A 16,201-nucleotide genomic window follows, 5' to 3' on the forward strand; every position below is an offset into this window, starting at 1 on the left:
GGTGTACCCTGTTGTTCATTATCCATCCCTATCCCCTCATAGAAGCTGCCTTATGAAGGGAAAACAGCTGCCAGACTGCTTGGACCAAACAATCCTGCAACTGTCATTAATTATGATGAGGTATTAGAATGTGCTCCCCTCCAGCTCTCGCTTTGCTCACCGCGGCTGCGAATGGGCACTGAGTGTGTTCCGACAACTGCGTGTAACAGTCACGGTTCCTTTTCACACCTGTGACATGACTTCCGGCACTCTGGCTCTCTGCTTCACTGCATTCCTTCTTTTTATAGGCTGCATGGAAAACTGCACTTTATTTTGTAGGCTGACGGATTCACGTGGATTAAATTGCACATGCACATGAACCACTGATGGAGAATAAAACACACAGGAAATGATTGTTGACTTCTGCCAAAAATGTGATTTCTCAGGTCTGTCTCCATTTATGGGCATTGTTGCGTTACTACTCCGCTATTGTTCATACATAGTATTGTAGCAAGGCAGAGGTCATTCTGTTTTCTAATATCTTATCTCGATTAGTATTTTTTTATTTTTCGCCAATTTTGACAGCTGGGAATTTATAGAAATGATCCATGTAAACAGCATAAAAGAAACAACAAGGGTACCACTTCAGCAAATATTGTACCTTAAAAAGACTGATAATGTATCTAATACCATACCAACTACTACCTGAGAAATGGCAGAGTGGTTAAGGAATGGTTACTATTATCACATGATTGTTTTTTTATCTCGCATTAGCAAAAAAATTACAGTTATTAACATTATTTGCCTACTAAAGTTAGTCGACTGGATGTTCAGTGATTAATAATATACGTGTTATTGTTGTTAAAATTTGCATGTGAGAATGCACAGAGTAATGGATGAAAAGAAGTCTGATATCCTCATTACTGCATTTTCAGATCTGTCGATACTGTACTTTAAAACATTAACCATGTCTTATGTTTTGGCATCATGTGAGAGAAAAAATATAAATGAAAATGAAACTGTAGTATTTAGTATGTAGTATGAAGTATTACTGCTCAGTATGTACATACTGTACTTACAATAATGCAGGCAAAATGGTTTTCACATACAATACCAAAAAAAAAATGTTCCTGGTACATTTGCAGCTTTAATCTTGTGTGGAATTTTTATGAAAATTTTCCCTTTTATGGAATTGTATGGAACACTTGAGTCAAATTGCTTTGGTTCAGAATTCTTGTTCAGTGCTCCTATCAGCTGCAGTTCTGATTTTAATTTTTTTGTCATGTATAGGCAGTTTGATATTGGTTGAGTTTAATGGTTTTGATATCTGAAACAGTTGGAAAGAATATCCCATGTCAAGACGAGCATTCGTGGTAAATCTGCTATGCAACATGCAATGTCCAACAGGCATCTGAAAACAGTAGATTGGTGTAGCTCTAACCATGAGAGGGAGCTACAGTCTTATTTTACAGTGATATTCCCCACCTCATGCAACAGTACATTCTACCACATTTCCACATTTATTATGCTTATAACGTATCACTTAAACTTTCAGAGGTGGCATAGCTTTATTGGGTTTGCAGGTACCAAGATTTTACTAAATTCACCTTTGCTCATCTCTTGAATACGAGTGGCCTCTGAAGGTCATTAACTGAAATATTTATAAAAACTGTAGTTGTAGTTGCTGAATTATGCTTTTAATGCCTAATTTGAGGAATCTTCTTCCAGAAGGTTTTGAGTTGAAATTTTCTTTCCAAGTAGCAATGACTGAAGTCAGTTTGTCTGCACTGCATCTCTGTTGGAGATCTCTGCATCTCAGCTCCTCTTCCTCCTGTTGCAACCAAGGGCTTGCCTCTCTTCACAGGTTATGAGTGGCACAGTCTCCTTCGGTACCCTGCAAGGAACTCAGAGGCGTCTTCATTTCTGCTGAATGAAACAATGTGTCAAGATGTGTTCAGCCTTAGAAGTGTGCTCTTTAGTTTACCATTGCTTAGCTTTACTGTACATTTAGCTGATGCTTTTCTCAAAAGCAGTTTACAGCATTAAACTGCCTAAAATTATTTATCTATTTATACAGCAGGGTAATTTTTACTGGAGCAATTCAAGGTAGGTACCTTACTCAAGGGGGTTACAGCTGGAGGAGAGATTCAAACCTGCAACCTCCAACTCCGACGGGGGCACCCGAAACCACCACATGACCTGCTGCCTTTCTGCTGCAGTGTTACCGTCTCACCATTACAGGATTCGCCTCTCTGGTTTCCTATATTTATTGTTACATTTTGGATGGATTAATGCTATGCCATCATTTTCTTTTTTGCAATGCTGCTATTGTAAATGTGTTCCAGTTTGATGTTTTAGGTGAGTGTTAAATCTGCAACACGGATCTGTGATCTTGGGATGGGATTTATTACATGTCTATAATGTTACTGCTGATAATCTGGATAAGTGCTGTGACTGATAATTTATGAAGCTCTACATACCTCTGTGTGTGTTGTTCACATAAAAGCATTTTACTGAACCATGTGAGTGACCCTTTAAAGCCCTTGACCAGCTGTGCGACAGGTCCAGACCAGAAGCTTATCTGCAGCTCAGAATCGTTCAAGATCAGTATACCAGTTTATCTTAAATAGTTAATGGGACAAATCTCAGTTAAAGTTTCAATATTTTTCCATCAGAATGAAACCCTCAGATGTTTCCAGTTTTATTTTTCCATTACAGGAAAGAAAATTAGGGTAAAAGGCAATTTTAAAAATTTGATATCGAAAATGGGTATGGTTGTGTTTTGAAGGGTGGCCCACAATTTAATCTGAATGGAGCAGTGGTATCCATTGATGTTTGTAATATATCTAACCACGTGTTTTCTTACAGTATATCATCCATTTTATTGTTTTACCCTTTCTGAGGGCATAGCCCTCAAAACAGTGGTCTGGCTCAGTGGTGAAGATGCTCTTCCCTTTTACAGGAATATAAGGTGTCCAACTTTGAGCAGCGGCTCATGGGTGAAATCGAGTTCCGACTTGAGCGAACCCCAGTGGAGGAGTCGGATGATGAGGTGCAACATGATGAAATCCCCACGGGCAAGTGCATAGCCCCAGTTTTTGACAAGAAGCTGAAGAACTTCAGAGCCATGGAGGGAGTCCCTGTGACATTCACATGTAAAGTAGTAGGAATACCAATTCCAAAGGTAAGGACCAGGCTGCTTCCTTTGAACATGGCTAGAAGGGGTTGCTTCTACTTAATGTAACTGTTGTCTTCTGTCAGTTGGACGAATAGAGCATAATTAATGGAAAGTGATCCTTGCACAAAGCTGTAGATACAAGTTAAGTAGGTACTCTTTATAGCAGGCTGCTGAAATATTCAATTCAACTTATTTTCTTGAAATAACCTCTTTCTTTCCTGCTTTATGAATTTATACAGTCATACCAAGTAGAAACCCAGAAGGACTTAACCCTCCAAGGTCATGATTATGAGTTTCTGACATAGAAAAAATTATTAAAATGAAACATTAGACTCCATTCAGCAATAAAAATTAAACCATAACTTTGTATAATTACAGCGATAACCTTTACTGAAAAATCTGCTCTCTTGACTCATTCAGTATTATGACTTTGTGTCGTGTCTCCTGAGCTACAAATCCTACTGTTTTTGGACAGTGGACTAACAGCATCCTGGTGAATTTTAAGCAATAATTTAACATTGTCTGCTGTAGTTGAAAATGGGCATTTTTGTGTTCCTTTCAGGTTTACTGGTTCAAGGATGGGAAGCAGATATTAAAGAAGAATGAACACTATAAGAGGACAAGAGAAGGTGATGGAACCTGTTCCCTACACATTGAGGCTACTACCAGTGACGATGATGGAAATTATACTGTGATGGCCGCCAATCCTCAGGTATTAGCACTTAAAGTGCAGTTTATGAGTTTTGATCTGTGCAGAGAAATTCTGTACAAACTATTGAATTGGCAGTACGTTAGTGATTTTCTTCACCTTAAAGGGAAGGAACAGCTGCTCTGGTCATTTGATTGTCCAAACTGGTCCATTCCGCGGACGACTCACACCACTGATACATTCTCAGAGGTGAGGAGTAAATAATACTTTTACTCTGAAGATAATATTCTGTTTTGCAAGTGATGTGAGGTGTCTGAAATAAGAAATGAATGCTATGTGTGCATGAGACCGTCATTATGACCTATCCAACACATTATGCTTTTGACACTGCTCCAGAGTGCGTTCCCGTGTACAGGAGGTTGAAGAAGGTGAGCCTGTTCATGAAAGATTCTTTCAACCTCACTTCCTACAAGCCCCTGGAGACATGGTGGCTCATGAAGGAAGGCTCTGCAGACTAGACTGCAAGGTATTTTACAAAACAACAAGTGGATCTTGTAATAGGCTTCATTGTGTCAGACTCGTGCAAGTTAGCTGTGAATCAGATTTAGTGCAGTGTGTGAAAGGAGGCAACCTGCTTGACATTGGAGGGTATTAGAACACATCAGCTGCCTTTAAGGCATTTTGCCTTCTGCCTAATAAAAAAATGGAAACCAACGAATTAGGAAGGAATTATGATGCCTGATACATTTGACTTGGTTACAAGTTATGCTGAAATAAGTTATTTTCTCTATGTAGGTCAGTGGGTTGCCAAATCCGGATCTCATGTGGCTTCTCAAAGGGAGACAGATCTTCCCAGATTTGCGCCACAGAATGCTGGTACGGGAGAATGGGGTTCACTCCTTGCTCATAGACCCACTAATGCAGAGCGATGCTGGAACATACACGTGCATTGCAACCAACAAAGCAGGACAGAGCTCCTTCAGTTTGGAACTGAATGTTATGGGTACGACTATTTAATTTTCTTTTTGCAGACATGGAGTGTTTATATCAAAGTATTTGAATTTACATTAGACTGCAGTACCGTACAATACAGTATATTTTCTCAGATCAAAAAGTGATGCAAATCAAGAGGAAAACAAAGGATTTAAATGAGTTTGCATGTCTTCATTTTAGAAAAAGAAGTGAAAAAGGTCCCCATGTTTTTGGAGAGACTCCAGAACACGGGCATTGCTGAAGGCAACCCAGTAAGACTGGAATGCAGGGTGGCAGGCATGCCCCCACCAGTCATTTACTGGAAGAAGGATAACGACACTATTTCTCCTAACAAGGACAGAGTAAGGTGAGAAATATTGTTTTTGTCTGAAACATTTCTGAACCTGTGATTTTGCTTCATCTGCTTTTTTTATATATATAAACTTATTACAAGAAATCATGAACATAATAAAATAGACTTAGTTGTATTAAAAATAAATATGTAAGCAGGTAGCAGGAAATTAAACTTGTTTTGAAATAAGTGATACTGCTGTGTTTAGTAATGTTATTTACCAATTCACTCCAGCGCCTGTAGTATCAGGGTTTACAAGCTCCAGGAAAGTAACAGGCACACTGTGCAACCCAAATGGCATAGCATTGTACTTGTATAAGCCTTTTGGAATAAATGTTGATTCTTCACCAGAAAAACTGAATTTCGGATCTGTAGTGTATGTTCACAACTAAGTAACTGATTGTGCAACAGCTCAGGCACTTCTGGCACAATTTTTAGTGGTTAAGAGGTAGGTATGTTCAAGACATGGTTTGAGGATTTCAGTATGGTAAATGTGAAATGAATTCCCTCTTTAGACACTATAATGATGCCTACGTTCTCAGTATGTTCCTTCCAGGGTATGGACTCACCTCCCAAATAATTTTAATCAGTTTCTGGGGACCAAAATATGGGACTAAAAACGTACTGTAAAATTAACATTTAAGCTACCCTGTATGATACAGTGAAATTGTTCCCTTTCATAAATATAATTAATTCTGTCCTATATTGTTTGCCACAGTCACGTCAGATTCTGCATAATGACAAATTGAGATGGTCAGGATAGGTTTTTTTTTCCAAGTATTTTTGTTGTTTTTTTTGTTTTGGCTGTTGTGTTTTATAACACTGTGCCTTGCGACAGACTGGTGTCCTGTCCTGAGCATGGTTAGGCTCCAGTTTGCTGGGACAAGTGGTTTCACACTGTGTGTGTGTGATGTCTTTGGACATGTTTGATGTCTCATTTTGTGGCAGGTATTTGATTTATTGCAGAATGTACAGTAGTTTTTGTATCAGGGACCTCAAGGACTTACCTTTCACTGTTTCTGTGTCGTGGAAGCTGGTTCTCATAAATAACATGGCTAAGTTCTTGAGATACAAATGACTTTTATGTTAACTACACTACAGGTTTAAACACTAAACATTTTGACCATGAGTTCATGTGTACATCAGTAAGCCTAGTCTTGTATTTTTGTAATGTTATTTTAAATGGTCTTCATTTGATTGTACACTTTTGTTAAATGATTTCCTTAAAGATACAGTATATCTATCTTACATAAAACAGTGTTTATTTACCAACTCTAATGCAAGAAATTTATGTTTTGATCCCAGCATGCACCAGGATGCCACAGGATATGTTTGCCTGCTGATTCAGCCAACCAGGAAAGAGGATGCTGGTTGGTACACGGTATCAGCTAAAAATGAAGCAGGGATAGTATCATGCACTGCCAGGCTAGACATTTATGGTAAGACATAGATAGGTTAGTGTATGTATTCTAATAACATTAATGACTTAATACCTCTGAATACTTACTACTTGTGTCATTTTTAAAAAGTAATTTCAAGTTTAGTATGTTTATTTATTTATTTATTTATTTATTTATTATGAAAACACTTGTTTTATTACACTCTGTTGGGCGCTGTCTACAACAATAAAACCTGTTTTTATATGCATATCATTTATGTTAAATGATATATTTATATTAAATATGTATTAAATCAGACACCCCACTATTTTATACTGTTAGAAAATATGTTGTTAAACAAACTCTCCCCCTACCAACAAAATCCTTTTCTTACCTTCTTCAGATTTCTTTTTCTGTCCTCACTTAATTAATATAACTTTCCTTGCATGACAGTGTACATTTGGGCTGTCAGAACACATCACATCAGCCACCAGTAAACAAACACAAAAGAAACCTGTTTTAAAAACATTTTCTTTGATGGTCTTCTAACAGGATTGAAATTTTTCTCTAGGTCTGGAAAGTCTTGGAATATTGGGGAGACCTGTGTAGTCCTTTGTCTGCCTCCCCCCATACAGCTATATGAATGCAACTATCTTGGTTTCTTTCTCTCTCCTTCCTGCCTTTGCTGTTCACGTTGATGTTTTTCGTCCTGTGTTCTAACTAACTTCAGCACAGCTTCCATTCTGAGCTCCTGATCTTAATTCTAAAATTTCAAGTCCCCTTGCTTCTGTCCAGCTCTCTAAAGGCTCTGTTTTGTCAGACTTATCCAATACCCTGTGCCTTCCTGCTTCTCTAACTCTTCCTGGAGTTTGCAGTGAGAGAGTCATCCAGCGTGACTTTTCATAGGTTGCTGTTATTTTTTTGTTTGTTTATTGCCTGTAGCCCAGTGGCACCAGCAGATCCCGCAGCCCACGAAGATAGTCCGCCCCTCGGGTAGTCGCTATGCAGCCTTAACCATCCAGGGCCTGGATATCATGTCTGCCTTTCCTACCACGGACAACAGCCCCATCCTGTTTGCCAGCTCGCCAGTGGAGGCAGCCCTGGAAAGCGATGAGCTGTAAGGAGGACAGCTAGTGGATCCCTTCTTGAATGCACCCCCACAATCTCCACTCCCAGAACTGGCCTTACCACACTTTGTCTGGTAGCCACCACATATAGCTCCTCCACAGATCTGCACTTTCAGTGGTCTGTTAAAACCCAGACTTCCCCTCGAGCTTTGAAAACACTATATGATTGTTTACATCTTGGTACTCTTGTGCTGCCTTCCTGTTTGTCATTAGCGGAAGGTATATCTGTCAGAGATAGTCTGTTATGTTCTTTGATTGCTCATTTTTTTCCTTTTACCTATTGTGTGTGATGATTTGATCAAGACTAAAGTGGCTATTTTGCCTTTAAGTTCATCCTTTCTCCATCCATTTGGTTTCATGTGTATTATCATTTTTGTTCAGAAATTGTCTTCATAAATATATTAATTTTTGCTGTTATGGAAATAGTTTACACTAAGAAGGCGACCTTACAACCCAAGGAAAGTATTACCCGTCAATTTATGCCAATACATCAGATTCTGTTTCTAAAATTTTCAGGTTACGTTGACACTTTATTTTAATTATTAGAATGTTCAGTATAACTTTATATAAAACATTAACTTTAAATGTAATTAAATCTAAATCAGATATAGTTAAACACAGTTTACCTAGGAACAAAACTAAGTTACTGTCACATAGTTCTCCACTTAATACTGACATTTATAACACCCAATAACAAAGAAGTACTTACCACCTCTTACAGTATTTTTGTCTGAATCAATGTCTCTGGCATAGATGGTTAATCAAATCCTTAATTACACTAAAATGGAAGTTTCTAATACATTTATTGCTTTTATTCTGTTGACTGAAAACTTTCTCAAGTTATTTTCTGAGTCTTTTAGAGAAAAAACAGTTAATGCTCAAGGCTGTATAGTTCCAGGACTTACCTTAAAAGTTTTATGTGAAGCATGAAGAACGTATTATTATTTGAATCATTTTTCAAACTGCTTTTAAGGTGAGGTATTTTGCTGCTCTTTTAATTGTATAGATATGTATCCAACCAGCAAACTGTTATACTTAATATTTGTTCTTGGATTGTTGAAAAAACTTTTATAGTCATTATATTCAGTGGCTGAGCTATCAATTATTGCACCTGTTTCAGAAATCTTGCAGTTTTCTACGTAAGCTACGTCTAGGCAAACGCATTACAGCATATTTGCTTTATTGAGAACACGGTGAAAAACTGGTACTGGTCTTGACAGGTTTTTTTGGAGGGAGTTTACAGTGTCTTTAATACATGTTGTGATGCATTGGGCTGAAACATTTTGGTTTTAAAGCAAATATTTTAATAATGTAAAGTTATGCCATCTTTTATGAAAATAATTTTTCTGAGAATAAAGTTATATTTATTCAATGAGTATTTTATATTTATAACTGACCTTGCAGGAAATGTGTACCAAAGTTCCCCCCCCCCCCCCCCCAGGCTTTTGGAAATTATGGTTTGAATTGATGCTGAAGTTTATTATACAAAAGCAGATATTTCTGAATCTCTGTTCCTGGTGCAGTACCCTTGAGCAAGGTACTTGAACAGACAGAGTAAAAATTATATATTTTTTAAAGATTTTATAAATTGGTAACTCATTATATGCAACTTTATTTACATGCCTAATACTATAAGTCATTAGCTATATAATAATAATAATAATAATAATAATAATAACAACCACTTATCCAATTCTCCTGCTGTGGTGGTCCAGAACATTTAGTGGAAGCATGTGGCATGAGACTAAGTGCATTATTGATGAGATGCCTGTGCATCAAATGGCAAACACAATATGTGTGCTAGCCACCCAAACAATAACTTCCTAACAAGATGTGTGATAATATATTGGTAGCCAAAATTAAAAAATCTAAGGAATTTCTTTCATTAGATATAACACAACAAATTACAAATAAAATTAAAGTATAATGTATATTCTTCTTTTCTTGTTATTAAAAATGGCAAATCATGCAAAACCTTCTACTACTATTTTTGGTCTATGTACTTTTGAAACAGAAACATCACAGTTATTAGATTTACACAATTATTTTAAATCAATCACAGTAATTCATTTCCAAAAGCTTGAGTTTTATTTTTCAAAAATACAGTACAAAAATAAAAATAGCAACAAACATTTAATCTGATTATAAATTTTTATAAATTATATTTCAAGTACCTATGGGCCAAATTACAAAGTTCAAGGTATAAAAATGGCCAAGAAAATGGAACGCTATTGTCAATTATTAAAATATATTGTTAGAAATTTAAAATTTCAAAAATAAAGACACATCTAATATCTATACGTTATGATCATTTTTAGTAGTAATCAGCAACAATTTTTTCATGTTTGATTTCTTAATTTCAGTACGAAGCACCACAAGAATTTACTTTTGAGGAATCATCAGTCTTCAGTTTTCAGCTGTGCTTCACAATTTCCTCTCTTAAATATTTATATAGCTACCAGGAGAAATAAGCAGCTTGACTGAGCTCTTTTTACGAATACGTTTTGGGAAGATCTGTAACAGAGATTTTTTTTTGTGACCTGGACATATCCAAGCATACTGTAACTCTTTGTACAAGGGCTTAATAAAAGTAAATGCAATACAAAAGTATTTACCGTTTCCAAAAGTAGAAGAAGTGCCTCTACAGAACAAACAAAGCAGAGCCTAGTTGTTTATCGGGAACGTGTCGCACTGGTAGGGGTAGGATATGTGGGCGTAGTCATCGCTCATCGGGGATCCGTGGCCCATGTAGCAAGGGGCTGCCTCTTGCTGCAGGCTTTCGACGTGCAGATCCAGCCACTGTTGGTGGGATCCACGGTGCCTGGAGTCCGTCAGGATGCGGCTTAGAGCTACGATGTAGCTCAGGGCCATCTGCAGTGTCTCGTACTTGGACAGCTTCTTGTCCTGCCCCCACTGTGGGACGACTTTGCGCAGGCGGTCGAAGGCAGTGTTCAGGCCTTGCATCCGCTTCCTTTCGCGGGCGTTGGCCGCCATCCTCCGTCGAACCGCGCCTTCGTACTTTCCGGAGCCTTTGCAGTCGGACTCAGAACCGGAGTCCATGTTGCTGGATGAGCAGGATTTCATGATTTCAGGCACCCCCCCCAGTAGATCCCAATCTTCTGTGGTGAAAAATTATATATAAAAATATTACGTTCTTGGGGTAAAAATGAATGGTAGTGGGTTGGGATGGTTAAGTGCTGTGTTTACCTCCTCAACTTCAATGCTTTTCTTTCTTACAAAGATTGCAGTGCTATCTCCTCAGTACATCCAGGTTTTCAAATGTCCAAAGTCCACGTTGAAAGATGAGACTTGGAGCACACTGCCCTGTCTCCGCTCAGGCACAGGCAGGCTCTCTCCTGGGGCAAAAGCCTTCTTTTATACATGGTGAGGCAGGGTGGGGAACAGGTGGCATTAGGTGGAGTGGCTCCCCAACCCAGCATCCCTCCCCGGGAAACACACCCAGCTAGAGAGAGAGGACGGAAATCTTAATGAAATCCCAATTAAGACTCGCTTGATCTGCAACAGTCATCTATGGATAAAACAGAAACACTACCATATGGTCATAGCTAAAGGCCCTTATGGAACTGTATGAGTGAAAAATTATCTATAACATCAGTTTCTGACACTTATAAATAACTAATTGATGTATGGCTACAGTGCAATATCTTTAGGCATATTTATATTAATTAATGTACTTATTCATAAGGCTTATTGATAGCTGATGAATGCATGAATTAGTTGTTGAGCCAAATATATTAAAACCGGCATGACACATTTTGGAAAAGAGCTCAGTTACTTTCAAGTGTTCTGAATAAATTAAAAGACTGTAAAGCTACAAAAGAAACACCGTCATGAAAACTGTAAATACATGATTTCTGAACATATTAAGCAGCAGAGTAAAAATATTTCCCTTAAGTTTTACACATTTCCAATTACAGTAACTATTGTAAAAAAAAAAAAAAAACGTTTGTTGTTAAAATGATACCAGGCTAAGGAATATCTTTAAAGGTAATTAAAAAATAATAAATTAGAAAAGCAAGTTATTCCCAAGAGAACGTAACAATGGAGTCCGATTGTGTCCACTTTGATAAAAGGCCTCTCATTGAGGTGAATTGAACAGTCCATTATATGACAGATGTCAAATGCAGGCCAAGAAAAGCCTTCTATAATTAATTTCACGTCAATATTTATTAGTTGCAATGCTAAATGACCTTTGGCAAATATCACCCTAGTCATATTCTGGTGTATTAGATCAAAGTTGTATTTAGAAAGTGTCCGTATAAGTCCTGTAAAAATGCAAGATCGTATCTGCTTTACGAACGTTTTGTACGGCTCTTCAAAGTTATACTTGGTACGGACTTCTGCAAAGCCATGAAAATTTTAATTAGAATATTAATTTTTCATGTTTTTCATACATTTTTAGTAGAACTTAAAAAATATATCTTTGAAAATCCACAAATTTGGAAAACTTTAACATCAAGAAAAACAAGAGCTGTAGGTATAATTATAAGAAATGTAGAACTATACAATATAGCTGTAAAAAATATTGCAGAAATATAAAGAAAAATATTTTGCTGGCAATATTTATATTTTGAAACGCACAAAAGTATACACACACACACACACACACACACACTAACCCAAGTGAAAATAATTATTTCCAAGGTAGCACAAGCAGTTTATTTAACTGTATAAATTTCAGGAAGTATTGAAATGTGTACGTTATATAGTATTACAGCTTCCTAGGTAAAATATTGCATCAGATGATTCACAACTGCTGTAACATATATAGTTTTTGTCTGAAAGTACAAAAATATAGTTAATAGATAATATTTTTATATCTGATCAAGTATACATCCTATTCAATTAAGAAAAAAATGTGTTACAGTACTAAGATCACGGCAGTGTGATTCTTTTATTTAACTGTCATTTAATCTGTTTAACATGGATACAATAATATTTCATTTTCATCACAATCTGATTACTGGGCTGAAAGAAGTGCCTTAATCTGGGTGTGATATCCCATTTTTTTTAATATTTAACATTTTCATTACTCTCCCTTCCTGAGATTTTAATCAAATTTAAATCATGTTTTGAGTCCATGCCTCGTTTTTAACACCATTTCACTTGCCCACCCTATAGGGTATTAATTAGGGCCTGGCTGTACATACATTTACTTTAATGCAATAAATAATTAATCTGTCTGTCTGGTGCTCTGACTCAGACCAGTAATAATTTGGCTAACTGTCTTTCACTCACATCTGTCACTAGTCACTCTGCTAATAAAAATAGGCCTGGGGAAGGTGGCTGACCAGGATAGCATCCCCTGCCCCCTGTCAGCATACATGAATTGTTTAAAAGGAACAGTAATTATAGCTGTCAAGCACCGAGGGTATAACCGAATAACTTTATGGAACCAAAAGGAATTAATTGATCTGTTTCTGGGCTATTCCACGATCAATAATGTTTGTTCATTTTACAACAAACGAAAATCAAACTGTTTTTATGTACTTTGACCATTTTAATTGTAATAAGTCAGCATTGAATCAATAATTTAAAAGTGGAAAAGTTTTTACATGATCATCGGAATAGATTCATAAAGTATTTTAAACAACTTGGGACTTTTTTATGTGCGACAGAGTCGATTACATAAAATCGTTGACTATGCTGATCGGGCCAAAATTTGACAAACGTGACACAATCTTTGTTCCCCGTCCATTAATTTCACACCGGGTGGTTGATCCCGGTGTGCAAACAGGCATATAATCCCATCCACCAGCTTGATTCATTGATTACAAATTGGTGCAGTTAGCCAGCTGCTGTGTACCCTGGGCGAAAGGGTTTCACAGACAGTCACCAGCTTTCAGATGCCCCCCCAACCCTGTTTTCCAGCACATCACCCAGTGGGGTTGTCTGGGAATGATAGCCAGTCCTCTGACTATAAATAAGTTCTACGCTCAGGATCTTGCTCATCCATATGTCACAAGCAAGAGGTGAACTGACTACAAAAAGCAAAATAGCAATGGACATCCAATTAACACATGTTCAGCGCTAGGGTTCATTTCCACTGCTGTAAAAGGAATGGTTTGTTCAATTATACATGACATTCTTAATATTTTTCCCCCAGAGTTAACATCAGTGGGAATCCAATCATGGTCCTAAAATGAAATTCTTTAACAAACATCTAATAACAACATGCTTTTCTGATCAAAAATTTCATTCATTGAAATAATTACATTTTTCTTGTGATGTTTTGAAAGAAAATTTCTTTCAGTCTCTGGTGTATACAATATTCACGGTGATCAAAGTTTAATAAGTACAATGCAATTCATGTTTAAAATAATTTTTCTTTGTATACACAATATAATGGCACTTTATTAATGGTAAATTCATGAGAATGAGTACTGGTTTAGGGGGTGTGGCGGCCCAGTGGGTTGGACCGGCTCCTACTTTTCAGGAGGTCTGGGGTTCAATTCCCGCTTGGGGTGCCTTGCAGTGGACTGGTGTCCCATCCTGGGTGTGTCCCCTCCCCCTCCAGCCCTTCGCTCTGTGTTGCTGGGTTAAGCTCCGGCTCCCAGCAATCCTGTATGGGACAAGTGGTTTCAGATGGTGTGTGTGTATTGGTTTAAAATTTTACACTATGATTTTCTAGTCTTTACCGGGAAAACACATGGTAACAAACACATGAATAAGAAATATGTTGCGAAATATGAATATTAGACAAAGTATCCCATGGACAGACTGTATCATCCTACATATGAGCATGAAAACCATCTGGTTACTGAGGTATGTTGCTAACAAGAGGTCTCTCAAGGTGAATATAATTTTCTGCCTACATGAACAAATAAAATGAAACTTTTTCTCTTTTTTTGAAGTAGCTGCATTGTCTCCTTTTTATTTGATTATTATCAATTATTATAAAGGTAAAAGTTCCGAAAATTATGTTCATTAATAAAAAATGTTTAGTGCATAATAAATTAATTATTATATTATTAATATTTCATAAATAATTGATCAATTTTATAATGAAATAGTAAATAATTTATAATTTATGTATACAAGTAACAGATGGTGGCAGAAACACACTTCGCTATCGCGCTCCAAAATACATAAATTTTAGAAAACAGAATAGCACAGAAAATAGGATTTTAATAAATTAAAAACTAGTTAAACTGGTGTATCTGAAAATGTGTCATACCACTGTTCATAAAAAGCCAATGTAATGAAAACAGCAATACTGCTCTATATCAGATTATTAGCCCTTTATTTTTAGATATTATTTTTTATTTTGTTTTGTCGTGTTGAGACAGTGTGAAACAGGTCTTTGATGCCGCATTTACTGTGGATCCAAATTGCCCTTCTTCATTCCGTTCAGAAATCCTTAATCAATTTAATGGCATTTCAACATGATTCCAAAGTGTAAATTTCAGTAAAAGGTAAGAAAAAACTTTCTGCGTTTACACTGAACTGTTTAGCTCACACTTTTCTCCAAAGCAGTGTACGATTATTTACCCATATGTGGTACTGGACATTTTTTGCTGGTACAATGCAGGGTAAGAGCTTCGATCAAGGCCGCTATACCAGAAGCAAGGGTTCGAGTATGGCTTCTTTCATTGCAAGTCCGCCAGTCTAAGGGCCACGCTACCCGCTATCCTTATTTTTATTATTTTTATTTTGCAAAGTAAAGCTGAAGCAGCCTCGTCGGCATGTTGTTCTGATTTCGTAAAAATCTCTCTTTTCACTACTCTGGCCTGATGACCTTATGCAATGACCTCCTGGTTTATTCTTGCTCTTTTGTAACAATATTATTTCTATTTTATTATTTGAAACTACTTGTTGCATTTTTACCTGTTTATACAGCAATATAACTGCTTAGGTACTTTTTAGCAGTTTCATTATTACCATTTAAATTGATTTAAGATGTTTATTTTCATTGTACTGTTTCTCGGAAGCGATCCGAAGTAGAAACGGAAGCTCGGCAGCACATCGCTGTTTGTGAGCGTTCGTTGGATTAGCGCTGTCAAGTGAACGTTAACGTTTGGAAGCCCGTCCCAGAGCGGCGCAAGGCACAGATAATAACGGAAGCATGTGTAGCAGTCCTCAGCGCCGCTCGGGCGAGGGAATACAAATTAAACTCTTTGTTGTGCAGTGTCTGTGTGTAATTTCTGCATGGAGGGTCAATGAAGCGTTAATGGCTGGGCTTTGGGTCAAACTTAAACACTCCTGGTGAGGTGGGGGCTGGGGGGTGGGGGGGGGCAACGCCGTCGGCTTGTGTCAACTGCCATCACGCACCGCGTTTCATTAGCCGCGCTACATCACATTATGGGACGCGGTATTCATGAGGCAAGATCGGTCCATGTCCCGATGACAATGAGAGTAAGTTGGGCAAAGCGTCGCAGGACCGACATGTATTACATCTACATGTCGTTTCCCGAGTTCCACTTCTGCAGACGGCCTTTGCAGACTGTTCTTTTCATGCCTAGAACAAACTTGACCACTGTAACAAAACATAAAACGCATTCACAAACCAGGTTGTCATAATGCATGAAAGGGCTTCTTACATTT

At 37.4% G+C, this 16,201-nt stretch overlaps 2 protein-coding genes across 4 annotated transcripts in view; one reads left to right on the forward strand and one right to left on the reverse strand.

Annotated features, from left to right (window-relative positions):
• Positions 1-8,974, forward strand: part of mypn (myopalladin) — a 33,970-nt gene extending 24,996 nt beyond the window's left edge. Inside the window, exons 13-21 of one of the 3 annotated variants that reach the window (XM_018749602.2) lie at positions 43-120; positions 2,942-3,163; positions 3,720-3,869; positions 3,973-4,055; positions 4,203-4,332; positions 4,602-4,809; positions 4,980-5,145; positions 6,436-6,569; positions 7,452-8,974. In XM_018749602.2, the coding sequence (XP_018605118.2) occupies positions 43-120; positions 2,942-3,163; positions 3,720-3,869; positions 3,973-4,055; positions 4,203-4,332; positions 4,602-4,809; positions 4,980-5,145; positions 6,436-6,569; positions 7,452-7,630 (1,350 nt within the window). In that variant the 3' untranslated portion in view covers positions 7,631-8,974. The remainder of the gene's footprint in view (positions 1-42; positions 121-2,941; positions 3,164-3,719; positions 3,870-3,972; positions 4,056-4,202; positions 4,333-4,601; positions 4,810-4,979; positions 5,146-6,435; positions 6,570-7,451) is intronic. The other 2 variants (XM_018749603.2, XM_018749604.2) reach the window with 2 other exon arrangements.
• Positions 8,975-9,752: 778 nt separating this feature from the next.
• On the reverse strand, positions 9,753-10,731 carry atoh7 (atonal bHLH transcription factor 7). Its single transcript, XM_018749413.1, has one exon. It carries the CDS (start codon positions 10,718-10,720, stop codon positions 10,301-10,303), a length of 420 nt encoding a protein of 139 aa, XP_018604929.1. The 5' UTR covers positions 10,721-10,731; the 3' UTR covers positions 9,753-10,300.
• Positions 10,732-16,201: the final 5,470 nt, after the last annotated feature.

The sequence above is a fragment of the Scleropages formosus genome, chromosome 4 (assembly GCF_900964775.1).
Source record: "Scleropages formosus chromosome 4, fSclFor1.1, whole genome shotgun sequence".
In the NCBI taxonomy this organism is placed as follows: domain Eukaryota; kingdom Metazoa; phylum Chordata; class Actinopteri; order Osteoglossiformes; family Osteoglossidae; genus Scleropages; species Scleropages formosus.